The following is a 27,731-nucleotide window of genomic DNA, read 5'->3' as shown; positions in this document are numbered from 1 at the left end:
CCATGTAACATTCTTGATCATTTTTGGGGGACTGTTACAGAAATAACACAGCGAGCTGCAGTGCAGTGTGTGGTCCTGCTGCTGGGTTGATCTTGGACCTGGCTCATGGCTCTGTTACTCTTTAATAAAGAATAGCCTAATAGCTACTTTTGTGTTGACACACACTGATCTCAAGTGGTAAGGTTCTCAAGGTAAGGCGTGTTTATGATCAGATTTTTTTGTTCTTTTGTTGGAATTGCATGTCAGCAAAGAACAGGATGAGCCAGCATAGTTTCGAGAGCACAGTGTGAGGCTTGATTTTTCAATGGAAGTCTTTTGTCAGTACAAATGTGGAAAAATGCTTTCCTCCGAGGAAGACAATAGAAAGCAACTTTTCATAGCTGAAACAGGTAATATAAACAGTGGAACAGCAGAGAAGGGTCTTATTAAAACGTTGATACATTTTAAGGAAAAAGAGTTCTCGTATATGGCAGCCTTGAGAGAACAGAACTTGGAGATGGAACTACAAAGAACTGTTTCAAGACCTTTTCATATCTCTTACAAAAGAAACTATTTTTCTGTTAGATTATGGTGTTTGCTTTATTTCCCCTTCCACGTATCCAGGTTGTGGCAATTTAAACTATATTCAAGGTGGAGCAAGAGACACATTGCATAAGAGGATGCTGCTTGTTGTATTATGTCTGGGTGACTTTACAGCTTATGCTATTACTTACTTTTCCTTCATGGAAGAGGAATCATTTTAATTAAAAAAAGCATTTTCTTCTAGAATAATTCTGTATCACTCCCACCATGGTTGTTTAGATCATATTATTTTGAATAGAGTTAAGAATAAAGCTGTATAGGAAATGCAAACTCTGATTTTTTCTAAACTTCACAGTGTGTAGCACTGTATTTAATATGATAATCTGATTCAAGTTTTCCTTTGTGATGCCCTAGAGTAAAACCTGCAGTATTTGCAATTTGCAAATCAGTAGATTGCTTTTTCTTTTTGCAGATTTTTAAGGCATTATTATTAGTGGATATTAGTAGATTTCTTGTTTGTTCCAGCACGTAAGTCTTAGTTTCTATAAGGGTGCATTGTTAACTTCTAATCTCTTATTAGCAGAACACAGAACACAGAAACTGAAGTTTGATTCCAAGTACTTTGCTTTCCCAAGAAGAAAAGTCCCATAACTAAGCATTTTTATTTGGTTTGTGTTAACATAGACCGAAGGGGTAACAACTTTTTTAGTTTTCTAAATGGAGCAATATTTAGGAAATACTCTATATACAATAAAATAACTGCATGTATCTCGAAATAGGACAGAGTCTTGTGTCTTTTGAACTAGTAAGGCGAGCTACAGTGTCATGAGTGAAGGATGGTAGGGCATAAGCAAAGCTTCTCAGAAAGAATATTGCTTTTTCTATAGTATCGTCACAAATATATGAAAATCAGTTACTACAGTGTAAAAATGTTTGGTTATGGGCTATATCTTCTTTACAGCTTCAGAGTTAGTTTAACTGTGGAGGGAGGAATTTATTCATGTATGGAATAAATAAAAAGAAAAATCTGACATGCAGATTGCTTTACATCATTATGGGTAGGGTTAGGCACATTGAGATAATCTTACAGGATTTTTTTTTTTGCTTGTTTATGCCATGTTTAAATGAAGATTGTTACAGCTCGGAGTAACCACGTGTTATGTAGAGAGAAGTAATGATGGGAGGAAGTTGATGTGGTAATTGTTTATTTTATGTGAACAATTTGAGATGTGTAAGATTTTTCAAGGTCTTAAATGCCTGACTTCAAGAGTGAAGTATTTTTGCTGACTGGTGTGTCCCCTACATAAAAGGAAGGTTTTGGTGATGATAAAGTGGTTGTCAACTTATTGTTGATCCTAAAATTGCTTGATTTTTGTCTCTTTAGCTTATTGACTTAGGCGTGGTATGAAAAACATATCAGTTACATGGCTGGTTTTATGCCTTAGGTAATGTGGCTATTTGATTTGTGGAAGTGGTGTTACATAGCTAAGTCATTCTGATGAGTTCTCTGGTCCAGTGAGGAATGAGAATGAATGTGTCATTGACTGGCTTTACAGTAATTTTCAGTGAAGAACAGTATCAGGTTTAATTTTGTCTAGTGTAGTATATAGATTCCTAGAAAAAGTTGGCAGTGATGATAAGTGGAAGACAAACATTTCTTCTGTGGTTGAGGCTTTTTGTGCTTTGGGCTTTTCTTTGCTGTTGATCTTTTCCGGGGTATAGTAACAAGCCAAATGCAAGGACTTGGGGAAGCACGACCTAACATGCCCTTCCACCTATGTATGGTAGGGCTTTATTCTCAATGGGTCATGAAGATTACCCACGTTTTGTCAACTTCAAGTATGTTTGTATGCCTAATGTGTTCAGAACCTTTAAAGCTTTATGTAGAAATAGACACATTGAGCAGACAGAATTTACCAGGCAGCATAGGACAAAGTTTGACAAAATCGATCACCTTTCTGAATTTACAAGGGTAGCAGTGTTTCTGTAGAAATTTGTGACCAGACAACCTTTCCCCCTTTGCCTTTTTCTGATGGATTTCTGTTTATGCCTGAAAGTTGGATATTGAAGGTCTTCTGACCTTGGAAACTGATCCACTTGAGTTCTCTAGAGCCCAAGTTTAGGAATGTTTAGGTCCGGCTCTGAGGTTTACTTGCTCAGCTGTGTAGTTCTTTTCCTGTTTTGTTTTGACTTTTCATTTCTCGTCAGTTGATTGTTTGGCTTTATATTGAAGGAAGTATTTGTAATAGGCTGAGCTGAACAAGTTTTTTTGTTTGTTTTAAATGCCAAAGACCGACATGCCGTGTTGGTTCTTGGCTCTGTCTGGGAGTAGGAGAAACACAGGAAAGTTCACTTCAGCAGATCTAAGTGATGATGAAATTGGTGAGTTTTTTCCTAGGTTTGAAACAAGGTACCACGTGTTTGCCACTCCCACAGTAATTACTAAAGCTCAGAATTGGTGTTTTAATGATTGTAGAAAACACTTGTAAAGAATTACCTTGTATATTGGTGTAATTCTGAGCCAAATGAAGTACCTTACAGTGCTTTTTTCTCCTGTTCTATTTTTCTGAAAGGAAAAAGCTTTTGTGTGAAAGGCAACAGCTTCTGTGTGAAAGCACCTTTGTTATCATATCTGACCCACAAGACAGTGCAGATCTGTAATCCTGGTATATTGGTACTGAATGTCATTCTAGGGATGTTTAAAGAAAAAGCTGAACGTCTTTAGAGAGCTGGAACAAAGCAAGTGTCTAGAGAGGATGTAAGTTTTACAGTGTTGCAGAATAGACATCTATTAATTGATTTTTCAGTTTTGGGTCTTAGAAAAGTAGTAGTAATCTCTTTAAAACAGCCTCACATAACTTTCTTATTAGCATCACTGGAAGTAATTGTTGTAATTAGAGCTGTGATCTACTCTCTTATTGACATACAGGAGAATTGGAAAAAAATAATTAAAGTAATAGATTTGATTTGTATTGATATATTTCTTGCTGTAACTTGAAGGAAAAGTATGGACTTTCTCATTTACTTATTTATTCCAAGGAACTGCCAAGGTGATTTCTTTTCTTAGCCTAGCCTTGTTCTATATCCTAGAGAATTTTTGAACTAAGATGATGGGACAATCCAATACATTACATCATTTGACTGAATTTAATGTGAGCTCCCTGGAGTGGAACTTCTTAAATCAATAACATTAGTGCCACTCATTTTTAAAGGAAATGCCACGAACCAATAATGACAAGCTAGCAATAAAAGAGGAATAGCCTTTTTGGAGGCATTTCAAAAGAACAAGCGTGTTCTTAGATATTCTGGTGTGTGATCGTTTCAGAGACACTGGAACTACCTAGCTAATGTTGAAGAGACCAAATCAGAAAGGTGGACATATGCTGGCTCTGTATAAAATGAGAGAGATACAAGATTTTTGCAGTATGAACAAAGATGCTCTCCACAGTTAGATGCATAGCACTTTAAAGTAACACACAATTCCAGACCACTTTCAAGCCTTAATTGAGGGAGTTCATTAGCTTGTGGAAATGTGAGTACCAGTACAAAAAAACAAAGGTAGTTGAAGAATGTGTAAAGATGTTTTAAAAGGCTATGAGTAGAGGTTAAATGTATTGTTGTAAAAACACGAACCAAATTGTACAGTTGTCAGTTGTCTTAACTGTGATTCTCCTTAAAGGAAAGGACTTTCCAAGTGTAGTAGTTGCTGATTTTTCCCTAATTTTGCTATAGGAATTAAGAAATGGTTAAATCAGTGCAACAGCTAGTATTGGCATTGTCTTTTTCAGGTGCTGAGAGGATGCTGCATTGTTTCCTGTTCTCTCTTATAGTACTGATAGTTTAACTGATTCAGTGGTGGGAACTGATCCACAGTATTAAAAAAGTTTAGAACTAAGAACACTAATAGATTAGGAGGTTAACAAAGTAGTAGCAGTAAAGGACTAGATTGTATTTTGTCTATCCTGTGTAACTCAGTATAAACTGAGTTTTAACAGAATACATAATTTAGACCAAATATGGTTCCAGAGATGAAGTCATACCAGGAATTAGATATGGGAAAATGCCTGTCTTCAGAAGATCGGAATAGCAAAGGAGAAGACACTTCTGTGTCTTTCAGCAGCAAGAGATTCTTGTGACAATCATTCTACAAGCCTGCATCCCCAGTGCAAATCAGTATTTTTTTACAGGTTGTCTCACTGTGATTTTTTTGTGCTTCACTAGATGAGACCTCCTCAGGTAGATTACTTTCCTATCTCCATGCCTATAAATAAAGTTTGAAATTCATTCTCTCTTCAGTGCTATGATTTTTTTAGAAATTCTTTTGTTTGCTTTTATAGCATCTTATGGAGATGTGGTGAAGAAGTGTTCTTAGCTGATACTAATCTTAATCTTACAAGGTATGCAATAAGCAGCTTGATTTGTGTTGCTCAGCCCTCTCGGTGGTGATGGCAGTGCCATGTGGCCATTAGCAACAGAAAGGCTACTAAGGTGGCTCTACTGTCACAAGAGGGAATTTTATTGTGTGCCAGCAGTTTTGTACTGAAGATGTAACTTTTCCATGTCTTTTTTCCCCCTGAGACAGACTTTATGAAGGGAATGCGCCTGTACAGTGGCATCTGTCACATGTTTGAGGCAGTGGTGACTAAGTTACTCGTGTGCTTGGGGCTGCCAAAAAAGGATTAGATCTCCTGTAAGTGGGGTCAAGGCCAGGCTTTCTGCAGACTGCCAAGTCATGGCGTTCTGACACCACAGCAGTGGCTGCTGTGGTGGCCCCGGGGACTGGAAACTTCAGCCGTGTTCTGTTTTGTCTGCAGGCCAGATTTTAGAAGCACTGCTAAACGGGCAGAGGTGGAATTTGCTGGTTTTGCTAGACTTTCAGAACAAGTTGTTTGGAAAAATATGTTTAACATAAGGAAATTGAGTATCCTATGAATCAAATTCCTTCACCCACCTGTGTACACTTCAAGAACTCTTCTGTCAGTGGAACGTGAGTGGATGTGTGGATGGTCCTTGTGAGGTTAGAGCTGGAATTGTTGGTTTGCTCATTTGTCTGCCTTGCAGCGGGGGCTCTGCAGCCATTTGAGAGCAAACCATAGCAGCTTGATCCTCGTGCGCTCTGGTTTTACGGGAGAGCCTGCTCTCTCAGGTGCTGCCCGGCCTCTGGGACCCTCCTGTGCAGGGCCTGGCGCTCCTGCCCTGCGTTCCCAGAGGGCTGGGGCTCCCTTCTGGGGCTCCCTTCCACCGGGCCCTCACAGGCAGGGCCTTGCGGGGCCCTGAGGGCCGGCCCGGCACAGCCATGGCGAGCAGCCCCCTTCATGACCCGTGCCTGCAGCTCAGTCCCCAGGTGGGTTTTTCCTGGGCCCAGCCTCCTTCGGCCAGTGCCTCACATGGCACTTGTTTTCCACAGTCCTTTGCCCTGTACGGGCTTCCTCTGTGCTCCTTACCTTTTGTAATTTTTCTTTAACAGCTCCTATCATCTAGAATTATTTTCATTTTATATTGTAAGTACAAGAGAGCATTATAGAGTTGGTGTCTTTACAGATAGCAAAGGCTTTATGAGCTTTAACTTTCTTTCCAGGGACATGCAAAATATGTTTTACCCCCTATTAACTAGGTCTAACTTCTTCGCTATATACCTCTTTGCTTGCTGGCTCTTCACCTGTTTTACCAGACAGTCTTCAGTTTAATTTGCTTAACGAATCCCATTGTGGATAAGAAAGAAATAAATACGAAATGTAGGTATTTCCTGGAGGCCTTGCAAGGGTCATGGTGTGGCCTTTGGTGTTGCCTGTTTGGTATTGCTTCCTCTCCAGGATGTACCTGAGGTACACCAACCTTGTACCTCATAAGACATCAAGACAAAACCATGTTTTTTTTCATGAGGGTATTCCTAACTATTGAATATTTGCTAAATGTAAACACCTAGACTTTCACAGTGGAGACATTGACAAAGATGTTGATACTGAGGTGAGGGATTAGACGAGAAACAAAGCTGAAACCAAAATATTTAAGAGATGGAATTTGGTTGTTTTTTACCTATAAGGTTTCCAGCTAACATCTCTGGATTTGAGGAAAATCCTTTTCTGTGTGTCCAGTTTCATATCTGTGCAGATGTATACACAAAGCACAAAAAGATTTATAAGTAATATTTCACTTAGTGCAAGTATGTAAAAGTAAAATGGAAACATTAGGAGTAGCCAGATTACTGTACACCACTGAGAACAAAACAGTATGCTGTTTCTTCCTTGTTCTGGTATTTACCTTGTTAGAAATCTGACTTTTTATTGCTCTCTCTCCAACACTGAAACAAAGACAGCGTCTAAGAATTAGAAGAATTACCTTATATTGATTAAATTGAGAGAAGCATAGAAATGAGTATTTCATGTCATGGAACCATAGACAGCTGAAGCAATGCAAATTCTGTATAATGGATAACCAAAAGCCAGTTGCATCAGTGTTGACTCTAGTAAAATTCATATGCCATCTCTAAATCCAGATCTTTATTTTTTAGAAATGTTCTGTGTTATTGTATTATGTTAAATACTTCGAGTTAAAAACCAACCTTCAAAGTATTTGTTCTCTTTACTCCAAAGAGTGAATTTAAATATAGTTGTTGCTGGGTATTAAATCTGATTTTCACTCTTGTGACCAGTGACCGGACTCGAGGAAACAGTGTGAAGTTAGTCAAGGGAGGTCTCAGTTGAATATCAGGAGAAGTTTTTTTTTTTACCCTGAAGGTGGTTGGGTACTAGAACAGGCTCCCCAGGGAAGTGGTCACAACATCAAGCCTGGCAGAGTTCAAGAAGTGTTTGGACAATGCTCTCAGGCACAGGGTGTGACTCTTGGGGTGACCTGACCAGGGCCAGGAGTTGGACTCCGTCCTGATGGGTCCTTTCCAACTCAGCACATTCAATGATTCTATGATTCTGGCAGTGTTAAAGTATGGAGATCTTTAAAATGGTCAGCTGCATATAGCAACAAGGAGAGGGAGAATTATTTGCTTAAACAATAGTTGAAGCACATGTGTATTTGTTAGATGATAGGGGTTTTCCAGTAAAAGTTGCTTTATGACACTTTGTTCTTCCCATCTCCATGGCCTAGCTCACTTCTCTTTGCACACACAGAAAGAGAAAGGGCTTTCTAAAATTCATTGTATCTCAGTTCCCTGAGCAAATGCAGAAGAGCTCTCTCAGAGCCTGATACTGTAGGGTTTTTTTCTGCAATAAAGCAAAGTAGAAATGTGATTGTAACCTCTGTGCTCTCAGTAGAGCTGAAGCAAGCAGCTTCATCAGTTGGACACAACACTGTTGTAGAGACATTGTATTTTTTGTTGGCCTTGAGTGAAACATTAGTTATCTCTCAAGTCCCAAAACCAAGATTTTCTAAACCACCTAAGTTTGATACTAGAATTACAGACTTAAAGCAAAGTGCCTTGTAAAAATAATTACTACTAAGGAAATTAAGCAGCTTGCAAAGAAAATTACTACAGTTCTTTCAGGACCACTAGATCATTTTAACTTTTATATTTCTGAGTTAGCAAGCCTTTCTTTTCACAATAGCTCCATTGGAGTAAGGGAAAACATGCTATTTATTGTTTTGTTTTTCCTCCCCATTAACAGTGCAGTGTTAGCATTACTTGTTACAAGGATACACTTTCAGTTTTATGTAGAGCTGAGGCATCTTTTTATGGTCTCTTTATAGAGTATATATATGAGGGAGGGACGACAGAGGTTTTAATACAGATGATTTAACAGATGTACTCAGGTTTTATAGTACTTGCTTTATTTTTCAAGATTTCAACTAATATACAAATGAAATTGTGATGGGTTTAGCAGTTTGTACCTTTGAAATAGAGCTTAGGAGCGCGAGTCGAGAGGGTGCTCTGTATGTGTGTGCTGTGTGCAAGTGAAATCTGAATTTATCTCCAGAAAGTATTTTTATAGCATATTAAGATTACTGGAGGTGTAGTTTTCTGATAGGATTTTTTTGTAGGACTTCAATACTTCTCATCGAAAGCATTTTTGTTAAGTGGAAATACAGTTTGGCATAGCATCTATACTTTCCTTTTACTCTTTCTGTAAATGTAAATGTTCACCCAAATTGCAAATGAAACCATTATCTGTTTAATAGCCTCCTGCTCCTGCAAAAGCATCTGGGAGTTTTATTTCCAGAAGTTAGCAATTGAATTCAGTTTCTTCCTTCTGTAATGCTATATCTTCACTGAAAAAAATACCCCAAACAATGAAAACCAACAAAACAAGCAACAAAAACCCCTCACTCAAACCCCAGTGTCCTTAGCTCTTTGAATATTGTCCATAATTTATCTCCGTAAAAGTGATAAGCTTTCTTAACAATAGCAGATTTAACTCCCTTGTGACGAATTTGATGCATAATATCCTTACTCTGTGCATGTGCTAGAACTTGTGAAACTGGTGTGAACATTGCTTTCCTTCTAAGGGTGGGTCCAGTGCCATTTCCACCTCACAGTGCCCCCATGGACCAGAGGCTGGGGCTCAGCTGAAGGAAAAGGTTCCAGCTGCCACCGGGCAGCCTCTTGCATAAGCACATAATCAACTTACATTAAGAAACAAAGGAAGTCATTATCTCTTCTTATCAGAATATGTGCTCCATTTGAATTCGATGTACAATGTGTAACTGACCCCTTAGGAGCCGTGTGTACTAGAAAAAGAACTAACAGATTAACTGGTACACTCACAATCTTGCTCTGCACTAGACCTACAGTAGCTAGTTGCTTCCAGGGGTGTGCTTGTCGGATATGGTAACTGATGTGGCTGCTGTTGCAAGGCCTCAGATGCTGTCATATTCTAAAAAGTAAGGTAAATGTGAAAATATTTTCTGCTTTCCTTGATTTTAGTCATAGCTGCTTATCTATAAGAAAAAATGATGAGTTTTCTTTTCTGTTTGTACTGTGCTTCCTATGACGATTCAAGTTGGGCTCTATGCCTGGTATTCCCTCTGTCTTTATTAAATATAGTTGTATTTTATTTCTAAGGAATGGTATAATAGACTACCTCATTAAAAACAAGAAAGATTAATTGCTTCTAGATAGCAAAAGTAAATTACTTTCCCCTCCTGAAATTCTCTCTTACGGATTGTATCTTCTTACATTTAGAGGAGGGAAAAAAAGGAAAGTATTAGGAAGTGGACAAAAATAACTCCTGTAAGACATTGTACTACCAACCAGGGCACTGCCAAGGATTACTTATCTCATTTGTTGTAATACTCCTTGGGCTATCACCTGAACTTTTATTTTTGGCACTATCCTTTTGGTATCTTGCCCCATTTTTGTTGCCTACAGAACAGCTGATCCTGCCTGTAGGATACATGTCCTGAAGAGTGCCCCATGTCATCAAAATGCATTTGGAAACGTGGATTTTACAAAACTGGTCATGTGCTCATTCATTAGGAGTCTGTGTTCCTGTCTGTGGGTGAAGTGGGATTTCTAGAATCTTGATATTTTACTGTGTTTTGGAAAAAAAGAAGTTAGTCTAGATCAAAGATTTCTAGTTTGATTTAGGGGTTGCCTTTGGCTTTCAACATTTTTAAAGGCTTAAGGTAAAGAATTACCTGATAGAATAAATGTCATGAATGGTTAGACTTTTGTTTATAAACACAGTTGTAATTGAAATTGTCCTGGTAATCAATAAACTCATGTTAGTTGGTTTAGAGAGAGTATAGAATTGCCTCTCCTAAAATCACTGAATTCTAGGCATTTGTCTGTCACTTTGAGCAGCCAGCTGATCTGTAGAAGTTGTTTGTTCTAAACCTCTGCTCAGAATATGGACAGTTTTACAGTTCATTGAACTTTGAAGTCAGTCAAATCTGATTCACACTCCCTGTTTGTAGATGGCATCAAATGATCACAAAGTTCAGAACTGTTGTGTGCTTTTGAAAGAGGCAATATTTAGAACAGATTTTACAGTATAATAAAAGTATTGGATATTCACTTTATATCTAATTCTTATTTCCTCCAGAGAGATGTAAAAAACTCAACACAGCATGACAAGCTAGTTCAAAAGTCCTCATTGCTTTTCCTAACCCAATTTTGCAGCAACTGAGAATTTTCAGTTTGGGTTTTTTTTTCACTTGGACTGATTATAGGAATTTCTAGTCAACAGGAAAAGACACACGAGGGGACACGCTATTTTCTGGGAATTATTTTTATTAAGCATGAAAGCTGAAACTTTAAAAGAACATTTGTCTGTTGGGCCTTTTGAAAAAAGAACACTAGGGAAAATCTATTAAAATATTTTCTCTGCTGTTTTAATAACTCCATTTCTTAAGTATATGTATTCATTTGAAGCAAAAAAATTGTTAGCAGCAGATGAACATGGATAATCCTTATAATTCTGGTTCAGTAGTTTTTTGATACTTGTTCAGTTGAAGTAATAACTCTCAGGAGTCATTCTTCTATTATAAAGGTGAATTGTTTATTTGTTGGGTTTTTTCCTAAGATAATCTGTCATGGAAGCTATCTAAAAGCCAAGTATACTCACCTTGGTTTGGCCTGTGATGCCCTTAGGTATATGTACGCTTTTTCAGATTTGCTAAATAGAGGTCTTTCCTGCCAGCATGTACCAGGAGCTTACTTCTCCTTAGAGTTTCCCAAAATGTCGGGTACAGAGACTCATTTTATCGAGGAGAAAATGTGGTTAGATTATTTTTCTTGGTTTTTTTTTTTCCTTTTGCTTATCATTAAAAAGGGAGGGAATAGCAGATCAGCCTTTGAAGTCTGAGAAACATTTCTTTAGGGAGATTTTTAAACATGTGAGTTGATGTTGTGGCGTATGTTTGTCTAGGGGTGGAAAAATGATGATTTTTCTTAGATTCTTGAGTCCTGAGAATTTTATGGCAAAGAAGCAACTAACCCATCACATGTTGCTTTTAGGGGGTGATGTATTGTAACTACTTGCTTCCACCCCTCCCCACATCAAAGAAGTCACAGCAGTAAATCAAAGCCTGAAAGTCGATGGCTCCTCTTATGTTTTTATGTATGCTTTTGCTGCTGCATAGAAACCAGCAGCATCCAAAGGTTGTTAAACTTCTCTGTATCACTGAATGACAGACATATGAAGGTTGAGATTACACTTATCTCATCCCAGACAAACCTGCATAAACTCCTTTGCCTTTATTATCAAAATCATTGCAAGTCAGAATATATTAATCTCAACCTACAGTACAGTTCTAGACTTGATAGAAAAATCTTTCTTTAAAAATACCTTTCCTTTTCTGCATGAAGGACACAACTGTTTTGATGTATTGAAGTGCAGTGTGGACATTTTGTCTTCCACATATAAATAAAGGAGATATATGGATCACCTAAACCTTAAAATAACGTCCCCCATATTGTATAATTATACTGATAAAGTCTCATGGTAACATTTCAAAATGGGAAGTAGCTCCAGTTCTGCTAAAATAAAACAATTTGAACCATCTTTGCTTCTGACCAAGAGATGGTCTTTCATACTGTACTTAGTATACTGGAGCTTGACTTAGATGTGTTGGGTGTATAGTGCTGACCTTACTTTGAGTTCTGTGGCTATTATTAATGTTTTTATTAGTAGTATTTTACAAGCATGGAATGTTTACTGAGGCTGGCCATTCATTGTAGATCAACTTGTAGTATCTTACAGGTGACTGACTATATTTTGAGAGAGTGTTTTATTTAAGCATTCCTTACCTTTGCTGTATCAGAAGTTTCCTCTGAATTATTAATGATATCTTGGTTTAAAATTCATCCTGTCTTCACTGAACTGTTTAAGATGATAAAAACTGAAAGTCTGTCCTTGAGTTCTGGTGTCCTGCTTGTTCAGGGATTAGTGATACTGGAGTTTCTCTGACCTCAGTTCCCAAAAAGTTCAATTATAAACCTTCGTTTTCACTGTTTCAAATGCTAAACATTGACTATTTTGATTTCTTGAGTTTGTGATTTAATTACTTGTATAACAGATGTTCTGGACTTTAGATTTTTTTTTTTTGACTAGCAATTGGCAACTAGCTTCTAACTAAGCAGTCAATATCTTGTAATGAGTTTTTTTTAATAATTTTTATGTTTTTGTTACATATCTTGTTCTGTATGTGACTATATATGACAAAGGAAATACCTCTAATGTAAAAGAATGGTTTTGTATGAGTATCTAACTTCTAAAACACAGCTAATAGCAAATGCTGGTAAAGTTTATTTTTTGTAAATATTTGACTGATTACTATAGAAGTTCTTGAAGTCTTTTGATATTTTTAAAAGTACAGAGTTGTGAAATATTTGTTGTACTTCAGATTGTTCAGTTGCAAGTCTTTAAATCTGTTCTTTGAGAGCAAAAGTAAATATTAGAAAGCTCACTGCATCAAAAGAATTGAAAAGTAGTGTTTAATCTTAATGGAATTCACATTTCTTAAGTGCTGTGAAAACAAGGGATTCTAAAATCTTGTGGTTGTTGGTGTCTTAAACTTCTTATGCATCATGAGTAGGTTTACTCATACTTCTGATGTGAACACTCAAAGCTATTGAATATCCTTTATGCCACTTTATAAGTTTAAAATTCTTGTCTTTCATCAATGTAGACTTTATCTGAAGTTAGATTTATGATCTTGATGCCTTAATTTTGGAAAATTTAAAAGATCTTCACTGTTATGCATGAGGATTGAATGTGGTGTTTCATCAGCAACACCTAAGTGTTAGTAGGTAAAATTGTAAAATTCAGTTTGTGACCTCTTACCTGAATCAACGTATGGCTTTTTCCCCTGAAGTACTTCAACACATGGCATTGCTTTGCAGTATGGAAAGAAGTAATAGCTTAAAATTTTATATTCCTTGAATGTTTCAGAACTGTACTTGAAAACTATTGTATATATAAAAGTTAGAAGTATGTTGAAAGTGTTTCAAATAGCTCCAAATAAATGTTTCATTAACCTTATAGACATCTGTAATTAGGGTCCTTCCTTCTGTCAAAGTGTCTGTGCGTTCACCAAGCTGAATTTGCATAACACCAGATTTGGTGCTAATGTGTAACAAAGAGTATGGAGAGGAAGGAAAATGCTAGGTAGCTTCTAATGCTACATAATTAGTTCATTATTCTGAGCAGCCAAGTTATTTTTGAACTACAAGTTCAAGATTTCTTCAAGATGAAGTATAGGGATGCTGGGGTTATATTGTGACTCTTAAAATAGCACTCAAAAACAAATGCATATAAGAGAAAGAATTTGCATGTTACACTGCAGGGAGTATGGCAAAATGTAAGTACTCATAGTAGGAAATTTGGCTATTAGTGTTGTCATCTTGACTTACTCCACGCGGTTGTTAAATTTACCAGTAATGCAGGGAGAGCTTGGTATTTGTACTATACCTTCCTACTTCTGGGGATAGTTCTGTAGACTAATGTAGTCTGGCCTTAGGGGGAGTAAGTTTAGGATCAGCCTACATAAGCAAGATCTTAATTTGAGAAATTGTCAAAACATGACACCTGCCAATTTTTACTGAGGATTTAGGTTTCTCCTTATAGACATGGAAAACTAACAGGTAGCAGTTGCTTTAGTAGTTCAGTGGCATCCATGGGGTAGTTTTTTCTCTCAATTTTATCTTGGGTTATTTGCTTCTGATAAGGTTGTAGCCTGACCTCAAGTATGTGTAGTAGCATAGCTACAGATATAGACTGGGAGACATTTTAAAAAGTAATCTTTGTATAGCAAAAACAACCCCAAAAAAGTGCTAGAGTCACTGTTCTTTAAGAAACTGTAGTTCAGTATCAAGTAACTATTAATGATTAGATATGTAGAGTTATGTAGAGATATGACATTAGAGTAAATATTTTGATTATTCTGCAGTACAAATATGTAAGTAGCTTTAGATTATTATGGATGGAACAGTTCATGTAATATCATTTAGACATTCTTTGGTCACTGACTTGGTGGCCCACAAGACCAGCATTTTAGAAGCTATTGGTTTTGTGGTATCAGATAATACAAGAAGGTTGCCCCACCTTCTGTCTGTTAGAACCATATCTTCACTAGCTCTGTATCCACCTAGGAATGAAAATCCTTTTGAAGCCTAACAGGCACTGACCATTAGGATAAGGAGTACTTGTTACTTGGCAGTGAACTTGTTTTACAAATTTAAATGTGACTACAAGGGTTTACAATGGGGAGAGGTGCTTCCTTGACATCAAAACTTTGATATTTTTGTTGTAAAAATCGGAATAGAGGTCTGCTGCTCAGCTGTGTGTCAATAGACTGCAGAGTGCAATAGTTAACTATCCTTTTTTTTAAATCCATAGTTTATTTGAACAATTCAAAGACCAATGAACGTGTGGATGAGGCTTTTTCACAGCCCTTGTACTAAGTATAAAGAATAATGCAGAAGCCCAGATATTTTAAGTATCTTTGTCCTAGAATTCAGAAGGGTAATTTTTTTTCTTTCCCTTTTGTTTGCTAAAATCCTTGTTGGAAGATGGTGTCATTCTCACCAGTTCTGATCATGTCTGATGGTAGTTTACTGTTCCAAATATAAACCATATTTTTAGAATACATTCCCTTTTGAATAATCTGAAGCTCCTAAAAGAATACCATTTAGGAATGGATTTCATTGCACGTGATCTTGTAAATCTTGTCAATGCGTGATATCTCCATGTGCATTAAGTTGGTCCTTGGAAAAGATTCACAACAGGTATTCTTGCTTGATTTTTCTTAATAATTTAGTTACATAATTTAATAATAATGTTAATTTAAAAGAAAATACCTAGTGTGGCATATCTGTGGTTTATTACTTATTTTTGAATGAATGAAAGCAATCTCCTGCTTGCTTCCCTCCATCCTCCTGTTTCTTAAGAATCTGTAAATATATTTTTTTTAAAAAAAATTTCCATTTTCTGCCCTGAAAATTTTGATAGCTTTAGATTTTTTCTTGTTGGATTACTGCAAACAGAAGTAGTTATTGACAACAAAGTGTAAAAAAAAAGTCTCTGCAGTCTGAAGTATCTATACAATTGTCTTGAATATATCTTTGTAGATACTGAGTGATTGGCTCTGCATGTAGATCTTAGTGGCCTTTAGTTACCTCAAAAAATGAAATTGCTCTTTTACAGCTCTTCTTGGCACCTAAGGAAGCTGTAAATTTCCTCTGCAAACCTTAATTTCAGTAGCTCTTTTTGGTCTGGAGCTACTTAGAAATAAACTTGATTTTTAATTAATTTAAGTACTAAGGCTGTCAAATATACTGTGTCTTGTGTGGCACTTTCCCTTCTAGTTTCTCTTACTACTGCACTTTGCAGTGTAGGTTTTTTTCTCATTTGCCTTTGTAATTGCAGGTGAGACTCTTGAAAGGATTTCCATGTGGAAGGGTCCTTGACTGGTCCTGGGCAGAGGAACAGGAGGCACAGGGTGTCCCTGTCCCACTGGCAACAGGGGGCAAAATGTTTCAGAACTGCTACATTGAGAGGAAGGAAAGGTGTAGCAAGAGCATTTTTCCACATGCCCAGTAATCCACATACATCACAGGTCTTTCTTGCCATCATTGATTCCATGAAACTAGATGAAGATTGCATATGTGAATGGAATTAAGAGACTTTTATTTCTATCATTTTTATTGTTACTTTTCATAGAAATAAACAGGGAAACTAAAGATTTGCCTGAAGATAAAGCACAGACATCAGAAATAGCTATACCTAATGGGCCAGTATGTCAGCAGTATTTGGAATTTAAATGGACTGCTTAGAAAATATCTCTAACTTCCTTTAATAACTGAGGTGAGGTTTTATGTATGTGAAACAAAGAATTATTGTAATCCTTTTTAAGAGCAACACAGATCACTGGCTTTGTCATCCAGGAGGTCAAATTATTCAACCATTCAAAGTACAGAGTATGGGGAATTCAGCTAAAAATGATGTTCCAAACTGGAAATCAGAAAGGAAGATTAGACTTTCTTCCAAGTGCTTTATTGCAGTGTCCCAGTGCCAGCTCATGTGACGCAACTGGAATCTAGTTTTATTGGGATACCTTCAGGAATGTTTTACTCTAAGTATAATGTTCAAGGAGGCATGAACTGGAAGGCTGAAATAAAGTTTATATTAAGGACACATATAGAAGTGTTAGGTATTTTACAGAAACTGGAACATTTGTTGTTGTGACAGTGTTCTAACAGCTGTGAATTACACAATTTTGTATCATTTCATATCATACTTTTCCGTTTCCTCTTCAAAAATGTCACAAAAACTTATTTTAGCCTATTGCTATGAGTCCATTTGCCCTTCTGTCTGCATGCACAAGACCCTTGCAGGAAGTGGAAAGAAAGATCAGACAACCAGGATGCACCAAGTAATTAAAAATACAGCGTGGTTGGGAAACCTGTGGGCATATTCCATATTCTGTAGTTGAGATGTACCTGCCTTTGCTTCTAATAACATCTTTTCCCTGAGAGTCATAAATAAAATAATGTATTTGCAGTTAAAGAATGATAATATCTTCTTTCTTTTCCCTCTGCATACACTTCCATCCATTATTCTGTGATTTTTAGGCAACCGATTGGGGAGAGTTTTGATTTCAAATGTTATTTCTGATGAAAATCATCATCTAAGGATTTAAAATTCATTAGCTAAAATGAAATGCAGTAATATTCTGTGGCAACAAATCGCATTATGAGTGACCCATAGGAAATGTTTTAATTAGTCATAGGAGTTTCTGGGAAAGAGTTGTTTTGGGGGTATTTTTGTGGTTGCCTCTGAAGAGCTGCATTTTGGTATTCCATTGAAGTAGTTATTTAATGGCATATCTCCATGACTTGTAGGTGAATAAAGTAATTTGCTTTCTGTTTACAGTGTCTCATACTGAGGTAGTCCTTTTCCAGAATATAAAATCTCTAGGGTATTTATCTGATAATTATATGAATTCCTTTATCTGTGCTATTCTATATTCACATGAAACATGACAATCTGAACAGCTTTCAAAGTCATACTCTTCACCCTGAGCTTGGCAAATTTGTATGAAGGGCTGGCGTAATGCTGTGAACAAAATGTAAAGCTTAAGTGCTTTCTCTATAGGTATTTGTGAGTTGGCCTGTCATTTGAAATCTAAGATCCTTTAAATGCATAAGAATATCACCCTTTATCTCCACAAATACATGCATACAAATTAGAGAATTTTTTTTTTGCAAAAGTGAACTTTTTAAAAGCCCTAATCCATTTGACTGATTAGCACTTTTAGAAAATGTACATTATTTAAAAATTATTATTTCTTTAGATGGATTTCTGTAATCCGTAGATCAAATCTACCTTTAAAAGGACTGTATTTGGAAAGATGAGGTAAAAATCTGCACTCTGTGCCATTGCTTGCAAAGGGAGATGGCTGCACCTGTTGCTGCAGAGTGATGTCAAGTGGAAAAGCAGATACTGAGTTACATTTGACAAAGGAAGACAAAGATGAGATTAAATGATCTCATAGTTTGGTAAGTAGTGCACGATAAAGACAGTTTCCTTACAGTTTAGAAAGGAAACAATTTTTTTTCTCTTCACTTTAGTGAATTACAGCTTTGAGATACTCAAGTTGTTTCTCTTCACTGAATGAAAAATTGGAAACTGAGAGCCTTTAGTGCAGAGCTATTGTAATGCGTGAATGTATTTTTCACACTATGCACTATTAGTTCCTCCTTTGGATTCTGAGTGATAATGGCTTGTCGGTATCTGTTATCCTAAAACTCCAGAGTGGTTGAGCAGCTGTGTGTTCGGTGTGCAGTTTTAAGTGGTGCTAATTGCTTAATTGACATCAAATATTGGTGATTCAGTGAAACACCAGGCTGTTAGGAAAGCCGGCCTCTATCGGTGTGAAGTACTTCTGTGTGGAGGAATGGAGTCACAGCCTGGGTGAACAAGGCTATAGCTGATGCTGAGAATTTGTTCCTGTCAAATCTGTGGTTGGAGTGCACTATCCCTTTTAATCAAAAAGCATTTAGAAAAGAGTAGAAGAGAATACTGTTCAATGAAATGTACTTAGAGCCTGGCCAGGGCAGATTGATTGAGTTTTCAGCTGTACTTAGTGCATATGAACTTATTTGAATAGTGTTTGTATTTATATTATTTGGAGAGAAAATACAATATTGAACTGAAGATTGTTGCTGGTAATTATGCCCAAGTTAATAGTTCAAGTGGAAAGTCAGGAAATGTCATTCAGTGTTTCCACTGATTTCAAAATCATACATTAAATCTCTTGACTAAAAATGTGTGCAAGACTTGGCATCTTTCAAAGTCAGTTACTTTTCCAGCAACTACCCCTAGCATCTTCCTATCATCCTTTTGCTGTCACCCATTGCCCCTTGTCTTTTCAGGCAATACATTTGTTTAAATTAAGTCTAGGTAAAAATTACCAGAGTAGTATGAAGGTGAATCTCAAGTAGTTTCAGTTTGATTTTTTTAAAATCAGAAGAAAATAAGCTGCAGAAATACTTAAACTCTTAAGGGAAAAAAATCCTGTTAACTGTCTCTGTCTCTGTGCCTTAGTCTTTTGCTGGTCTTTGCTTTCATGGTTGCTGACACTGCTTGGAAGAGTACAAGGTATGTAACATTTCACTGATGTGCCAATACAACTAGGTCTCAGTACATTAAGCTTTACCCTATAAATAGAACCAGATAATGCTAAGGTATATTTATGGCTTCTTGGACATATTCTTAATGGGCATAAGCAGTGGAACTTAAAAAAAAACAAGTGAATATAGTTCATTGTTCTGACAGGGGCATCAGATTGCTTTTTTCACTGACTGGTGTCATTTTGTAAGCTGTAATACCAGAACAATGAAAGAACTGTCAGATCAGGGTATTTGGATTTGGTAGTTGGCATTACAGGACATTCAGCTGCTGTAGTTTGATTTCTCTATATGGCCCGTGTCCTGACTTACAGTGCTGTTTTTCTAAAAGTGTCTTTTTCTTCTTCACCTGGGTGAGTTGCCTTGTTGCCATATTGAACAGTGCATGTGACTTTGCATTGCAGTTCTACCTCACTGGCAAATAGAGGTAGGACTGCATTACTCTTCCATGCTTAGTTTTTTTACACTTGGAGTGGCTTGGAGGCTTGAAGTTGTGGAATTAGGTTGGTAAAGTGCATTTATTTTCTATAACCTATAAACTTTGTGAGAAATAAAAAATGTTCTGTGCTAGCAGATAGTTTGTTTGATACAGTTTTATACATTTGTGATATACCCAAATGAAATTAAGCTAATAGCAGATACTATCTTCATTTTATATCAATGCTTAAAGTAATGCCTTGCTTTAGGGCTTCACATTCCAGAGTGGTTGTTTTACTTAGTGTTGACACAATACTGCAGGACTGTCAGACCAGTAAACATTGGCAGTAATGGCAGGAGGATGCTGCTTAGAGCTCAGTCTTCCCAGGTTCCTAGGTAATTTCAGAGGCCTGCTTTATCTGAGTCATGGTATGGTATATAAAGTGAAACTTTTAAAAGTGCTTTTTTGCACTAAGAGCATTGTCAAGCTGTCTTGGGCTGGTTCATAATAATTGTGCAATAAATTGTCAAGCTGGTTGTCTGTAGAAGAAAGTAGAAGCTGAGGGATTTCTTCTTGATTTTCAAAGTTTGTGTGGCATTCCCATTGGCTGTTTATGTAATCATCTCTGAACTTAGGCACTTCACTTATCAGGAGTCAACACGATCTTTGTGTTGCCTTTATGTCTAGAATGTCCTTCCTAATGAAGAACTAAAAGATGTTGTACAGTTTTTTGTATTATACAGGAATATCTCACATTCCCTTGTGTTTCAAGGACTGTTAAGTGGTGCAAGTGTCAGTAGAAAATTTTTGTGTGTTGTACATTTAGTGCACTGACAAGATAAAAAAGTATTGTGTACTGATAAAATGATAAAAGATACCATGTTTTCTTATTGGCATAGAAGTAAGGTGGAATATGGAAACATTGTCATGCTTTACTTCCTTACAAAATGTTTTGGCTTGCTCAAGGAATGTTACCTGGCCTTCAGAAGTGGGCTGGCTGAATGACACTTGACTTTTTGACAAGTCCACTTGGTGATAAGGGAGAAGTTGTCTGACTGGAAAATCAATGCAGTTTTTATACTGAGCCACGTCCTAGTTTCAAGTCTGTGCTAGGTGTGGCATGGGAGAAACGTGTGTGCACTCCCACCGAGCCAGGGGCGGTTGGAGGGCTTAGCATAAGCCCTGACTGGGCCCTTGGTGTACCTTATGAGGGGCTGTCATTTTTACTTCCTTTGTGAACAGCTTCATGTAATGTATTAAGTGACTCTGTCAAGTTATTGGAAGCTGAATAACACATAAGAACGTGGGGTTTACTTTTGGTTTTAGTTTTATGCCTAGTATTGCAAATTTGTCCTTTGGTATCTTCTGAACATAATGTCTTCATTTTTCTTCATGTATAAGAATCAAGTAATGATTTTGGGTCCTTTGTGTCTGCTTCTAGTATCTACTTCTGGGATGGCAGGAGCTGCTTTTCTTTGATCCTTCTCTTTACATTTTACTTGATGACTGCTACTCAGCTATTTTGTGGTTAATAGTCTGAATCCAATAGGTTTTCTTTTTATATTTTTGATGTTCTCACCAACCTTGAGAAAGTCATGCACATCACAGAGATAATTGTTTTATTAACTTAACTGCTCCAAATATGCAGAGTATTGCAAGACTTCATACATCTATTCCAAATAAATTATGTAGAATGTGATCTTTGGCTGTGTTGTACTTAAGGGCAGTGGAAAAATCACATAGATGTGAATTGATGAAGAAAATGTTAGGGTGAATATTCTTTAGTTTGAGAACTAAGTTTTGTTTTAGGCTTACTAGCCAAGTGTGTACTAGTAAAGTAAATTGACCTATAACTCTTGACATTAAGACTAACTGGAAAAGAAGGTACCATGTCTGTATGATTAAATTTTGTCAAGAACAGCACAGGTACATCCAGCTGCTTTGGGGAATGATGCTTTGGCTGTGTGAAGTACCCAAGTCACACTCCTTGTTAGGGGCTAGTTTGCTTGGTGTCAGTCTGACAGTTCACCTGTAGAGGCACACAAGCACCAGTGCTTAATTAAAGTATGTGTAAATGCATCAGTGCAACATAAAGCAGAGGTTTTGAGTTTAAATTATGACATATGAAACTACTCCAGGTTTGACCATATGATGATGTTAAAGTTGCTGATGCCTGGGCTTCAAGTGTTAGGAATGAGTTCTGTGCTTCAAAAATGTTTTTCATAAGGTAGGTGTGAATTAGACTGTTGACTAAAGGATGATCATTTTATAATCCATGTCCCCCCCAAAAACTTAACTTCTAAATTTAAAAAATTGGTTATTTTGGTTTTGTGTAAATACTTTTCTACGGTGATTTGTACTTTTGTACAGTTAATGGAGCACAGAACTACTAATTTTGGGGAAGCTATAGGTGTGGTGGAGTTTGATGTGAATGTGAAAATTTGGCACACGTACTTATTTTTTCTACAGCTTTCATAGAAGAGGAAGTACTCTGAGTTGACAAGCTGAGGTCTTTTCCTGGCAACCTAGGAGTCTCTAGGCTTATTCCTGTGTGGAGAAATGATTACTACTAGCATTTCAGAGAAAAGAGTTTCACTTTGCTGCAAATGAAATTCTAAGTTATGGCTGGCTAGTCTCAAAAATGTATTCGTCATATATTAAAATACAATAATTAGCACAGATTTTTCAGTGGTGAATAGAATAACAAACATAAGTACTTATTAAGTACATGATTTGACTGAGAGTCTTCAATCATTTGCCCTTTTTTCAGATATAAACGAAAAGGTCAGACTAGTGATCTTCATAGATGCTCTTTCATTGCGTTATGAGAAAGTGAAGTGCAGTTAAGGCAGAGTTTTGACGTTTGACTTGGCTTTAGGTGTTTTGGTGATCTTGAGTTGATACAGAAAAGTGTGAGGGGTCATGTGCTGGTGGCTGTGTATGTGTTGATGGTCGGGCATGTGATGAGTTCATTCAGTGTGTGACTCATGTTGCTGCAGAAACACGGAGTGAACTGACACTGTAACTCTTGTTTCCCCGTAGTGTGCCGGAGAAGAGAACTGGGTGGACAGTCGGACTATTTATGTTGGGCATCGTGAGCCACCTCCAGGCGCTGAGGCATACATTCCACAGAGATTTCCGGATAATAGAATAGTATCATCAAAGGTACCAATGTTTTCTTTCATTCATTTAGATAGATCAGTTGAAGTTATTCCGTTTGTTTCTTTCAAGGTTTTTCCTAGGCTTCCTGTGTTACTTTGCTTTCAACAACCAGCAAAGGTAAAATGAAGATATTTCAGATTTCTTCTAGAGATACTAATTGCTAAGTTGCCTCTAAAATGAACAGAAATAGAATAATTTCTCTCATGTTTACTGCAGTACCTAGTATAGTACAGTCTTTGAATAATAATGAGCTTTTCAACAAAGAAAAAAGCAATTTTCATTTGAGGCAATCCTGGAGTAAATACAATCTTCCTAAAGAAAGACTGCGTCCTTTGTACTGGAAAGCAATACCTGAAAAAGTACTAGAAATAATTTAATGTTTTAAGCACTTAGATTGATTGTACTCTCTCCACCGTAACGGTGTCATTCCCTTCAGAAGCTCTTACTGTTTCTGTGGGGTTTTGTCAACAGTCTTTGTTATTCACATGGAAGTGCATCATAATTGATGTCTTGGTAGTATAATACATTTGTGCTGTTTAGAAACCTTCCAGTTCTCCCTTACCTCAATTAGTAAGTTTTAACTTCCATAAGCTCCCACAGCTTTTTGTGAGCAGTTGGAATGTTGATACTTTCCAGCTGGGTTGCTTTAGCCAAAGGTTTATACTACAGTAGCATAGAAATTTCAATGCTTGCAGGTGATTTATGGCTAACAACTCAATAACTCCCAAATTGGCAATGTACTTAGATTTTAATCTTCATGACCTGACGCCTTCAGCTAATATGAAATAATCAATTCAAAGTAATATCTCCTTTACTGAGAATTTTTTTGAATAGTATCTCAAATCCCCAGCCATTTTAAGAACCTTGGTAGCATTGTGATCTCAAGGAACTGAATGATTACCCTCATGGATATGAACACTTGCCAGCCATTAACATAATGAAAGCCAGACTTTTCACAAATGGTATGTCAGTTCTCAAGTGAGACTTTCTATTTACTACCTTCTTACCATACTTCATTCAAAGAAGGTGTACTAAGAAGCAGTGTAGTATTTAGGCATCTTTAATTAGATAGAATGCTTGAAAGGTAAGGGAGATGAAGTACAGTCAAACTGGTACAGTGGGAGATCATCTGCTCTATACATTGATTTGTATTGCCTTTTGAATTATGGAAGAGTAAACACAACACAAATTTTTGTACTCCTGTGACATCTTATTTTTTTAATCTCATCTGAGAGGTATGTAAATAAAGCCATTGAAGGTACTGCTGATACTTTTCTTGAAATAAAAACATCCTGTTCAATTATGCTTTGAGATCCTTTTGTGATTATTTAGTTAGTGGATGCTGCAAGTTGCTTTGCCATGTGAGATTTTTAAAGGATGACTTAAATATGCATTGGACTGGGGAATCCCTGCCAGTAATTAGTAAATATGTATGACTTCAACCAGTTCAGGACAGAGGCTTCACTGTTTTTATTTGGATATGAAGCATATTCAGTTAAATGTTTTAAATGTTAAACTATTTAGCTGTGAACTGTATCTGTTTCTGTAAGTAACCTTTCATAAACAAAAAGTATTAGTGAAAGTGCATACATTTTATATATACACGATGTTTCTCAGTTTTTCTGTTTATTGATCAAACTTAACTCATTTGAAAAACAAAATGTGCGTTGTCTTTGTGGAAATAAATACAGTGATGATAGTTCAGTAGGGAACAGAATTAACCTAAATGCTTTATACTTTTGAACAGTTGCTTAGACCACTGAAAGCTGTTTGATGCCTATATATGAGAACTTCCCATGCTGTCCCTTTCAAGTAAACTATTATTCCCGTGCTCCATCCCAGACAGCCTGAATAAAGCACTGTTGTGACTTGGCTTCACTCGTTCTGGTTCTGTAAGCTGCTACCTCTTACCCTTTTGCCTGTCCTTGTCCCTGCTCGCGTAGGATCCCTCTGGAGGGGGCACCTATTACAGCGTGTAGAACATGGACGTGAATTTCCTACTAAGTGCTCAAATGTGCAAAATTAAGATGGCAAATCCATAATTGTTAAAGTAGAGTAAAGGTACACGCTCTCAAGCACACCGTATAATGTTACCTCAACCATAAAGGATACTTCCTTCATTTTTCCTCAGTGAGACAGACAATAACTTTCAGCTGGGCTTTTATAGGTGTTTAGTGCTTATGTAAGAAAGTGTATGATTGCTCTTCAAGGATGAGGAGCTCTAAACTTCCATGTACAGACTTCACCACTTTAGGACAAAATGAGTTTCTAAAAAAGGTAGTTGAAAAGCATGAAGCCATGTCATCAATTTGTCTGTATGCTGCTTTACTGAAAAACATCATAATACTCTGAAAAAGACATCAGCTTGCATAAAATAAACCTTAGACTTTACTGGTCCTTCCAAAGGTACACTTTGCTGTGCTTCACCAGAGCCTTCCTGGTGTCAGCAAGGTAATACTTTGATTCAAGTGCAGAGGGATATTTCATGTACATTGCAGTGTCACTATGGAGTGTGGTTAATGCTCTGTCTGCTTAATGATACATTCATGACTGTGAAAAATAATACAGGGACAGACCTTGGCTAGACAGAAGTGTTCAGTTGGTTTGATGTGTTAACTCAGTTATTGTATTTACAATATATTGCAAAAGGTCTGCGTTGAAGCAGTAAAAGGCACAAACTCCTGCCTTTTGGATTGTGCATGCAGTTCCTTTTACATTCTGGAGACAGTGGCCTTTGTACCATGTATCCTTTTGTTGATTTAACTGTTAGCTACTTCAGCTGCCTTGGGTGTTGGCCTTTGAAGTGGCTGTTATGTGCCCTTGATTGAATTTGTCACATGACAGTGCTGCAGCATGGAAAAATATCAGCTGGTAGAAAACCCCCAATGTTTCAAATAAAGAAGAAAGAAAGCAATTGAATTTGTAGGGAGGTGGCTTGGTTTTCTGAAAAAAAGATACACGTTTTGATACTATTTACTTTTTGGTAGAACTTAGAGATTAAAAGGAAACTAGTTTAAAATAGGCAGCCATAACAGCTACCAAAACTTGGTGAGAAACAACCTCTTTTCCTTCTGAAACAGGGTGTTATTTTCTGAAAAAAAAAAGATAAATTATAAAACCTTTTTAGTACTGAATTTCCTTAAAGTTCAGGCTTCATATTATTGTGCTGTATTTAGTATTCTTTATTGTATTTAGTAGTCTTTATTGGATTTCTTTACTCTGAATTCCTTCAATACCTTTTAAGCCCATGTAAGTTCTCACAATAAAGAACAGTTCAGTTGTAGAAATGTTGGCCAAAAAGAAAACTGAGCCTTCATTTTAAAACTTCCTGCTAATTTGAGTTCATATTCCAAATCCTTGAATCTGACAATGACTGTTCTCCCCTGTTTTTAATCTTGTTTCTGTTGGTGGTGTTCCACCATATTCTTTTCCAGGAGGAATAGCCTTAGTTTGTGTGAAAGCTGCTCCATGCCTTTGCTCAGGTTTAGTCTGTACCTTATCCCAGGCCAATGGAATCATGCACAGATTGTTCAGTACGTAGCCAACTATGGATTTATGTATTGGCATGATGATGTTTTTAGCCTTTAATATTTTTCAATATTCAAATTCTCTTTTCCTGAAGTTAATCTAATACCTTTATAGAATTGTTCTGCTTCAAGGAGCTAATTTGTTGACAAAGTAGGGATTTGCGCTTCTTGTTCTACTTCAATCAGTGAATTGAAGACTGATTGGATGTGTACATTTCTCTTGAACAGAGAAAAAAATTGTACTGCAAATAAAATCTCTTTTGAGGCAACAACATGAAGTTCATAGGAACATGTTTAATGACAGCTGCTTATGTATTTTGGAAAAAAACAAACCCCAAAAAAAACCCCTTAAAGAAAGAACCGCAAGAAAGAGCCTGAAATTTCTGGATAGGAGTAGCCTGTTTAATGAGAGCTGAGAGAATTTCCTGTGTGTCAGAGACACCTGGCAAAATTAGAACATCCATGAACTTTAGGCAGGAGAACAGATTTTTTTTTTCCCATACTACCCATAGAGGAGGTTGGCTTAAAGAGCCTTACAAAGACTTCTACTCTTCTTTTCAGTTTGTGGGTAATCAACACACAGTATTTTACCTTGGTGGTCCTGTCCAGCTGCACACTTTTACTGTCATAACTTAATAAAGAGAAATTTTACAGTGACAGAAACCCACTTACGCCTGAGTCACCAACATAACCAGAGGCAGCAGGGTTTATGCTCCTCGAAGATGATACTGGAGAGTAGTGGGATATGACTCTTGCAAGAAATACAAGATTGACTCTACAGTGGATGCAGAGCTATTACTTGAAGACTTTGCCCTAAAGAGATGTTACTAGAATTAAATTATACATGAAGTTACAAAGTGCTCATTTGTGCTGTAGCTTTACTTCCTGTTCTTCCCTGTATAAAAGCAGTAAGTTGAACTCAAGTGGGATAACAGTACCACTGTGATTTCCTACTTTGTAATGCTGTATGCTATGTTCATGGAACAGAAGTGGTCCTGGTTTTGTTGCACAAATGATGCAGTCTTCTGTTGTCTTCCTGTTTCCTTAGGACTTTTCATTAAACACTGATCCAAACATTGATTTCTGTGATAGTGGCCTGAGACAATAGTGCTGTGTGTTGGGAATCTTATACATTGCAAGGGAAACCTTAGCTACCTTTAGTGCTAATCTGATTGAGATGATTTACAATTAATCTCAGTGACTAATAATTTAATAAAGTAATTCTGACATGTTTCAGCAGATGTTGAAATATTCCTTTCTTTCAGTAGAAATACATGCCCTTGTGCTGTACCTCTTTCCTGCAGCACTTGCTTATAGGGCTGTTGTAAACACACACAGACTGGGTCTGCTCTTATTTCTCATTTTGTTGCCACATTTAGAAGAAATGTTAATACTGAAGATTAAGGAAATACTAATCCACTTCTATGATGATGAGCCACTTGGAAGCCAGCAGAGACCTAGGCTCTCACACTTTCCAAGGTGATGCTTCACAACTGGAAGGCTTTGTCTGGCCTCTCTA

General features: G+C 36.9%; 1 protein-coding gene across 4 annotated transcripts in view; it reads left to right on the top strand.

Annotated features, from left to right (window-relative positions):
* The window catches only part of ATP11A (ATPase phospholipid transporting 11A), a 116,622-nt gene that overhangs the window by 34,680 nt on the left and 54,211 nt on the right, over positions 1–27,731 (top strand). For 3 of the 4 annotated variants that reach the window (XM_063392756.1, XM_063392759.1, XM_063392758.1), the window contains exons 1-2: positions 9,248–9,359; positions 22,566–22,688. In XM_063392756.1, the coding sequence (XP_063248826.1) occupies positions 9,309–9,359; positions 22,566–22,688 (174 nt within the window). In that variant the 5' untranslated portion in view covers positions 9,248–9,308. Of the gene's footprint in view, positions 1–9,247; positions 9,360–22,565; positions 22,689–27,731 lie in introns of those variants that run through there. The other variant, XM_063392757.1, reaches the window with a different exon arrangement.

The sequence above is a fragment of the Prinia subflava genome, chromosome 3 (assembly GCF_021018805.1).
Source record: "Prinia subflava isolate CZ2003 ecotype Zambia chromosome 3, Cam_Psub_1.2, whole genome shotgun sequence".
Lineage (NCBI taxonomy): Eukaryota > Metazoa > Chordata > Aves > Passeriformes > Cisticolidae > Prinia > Prinia subflava.
The sequence above is the reverse complement of the archived record's forward strand: the minus strand, read 5'-3'. Positions and strand labels throughout refer to the sequence as shown.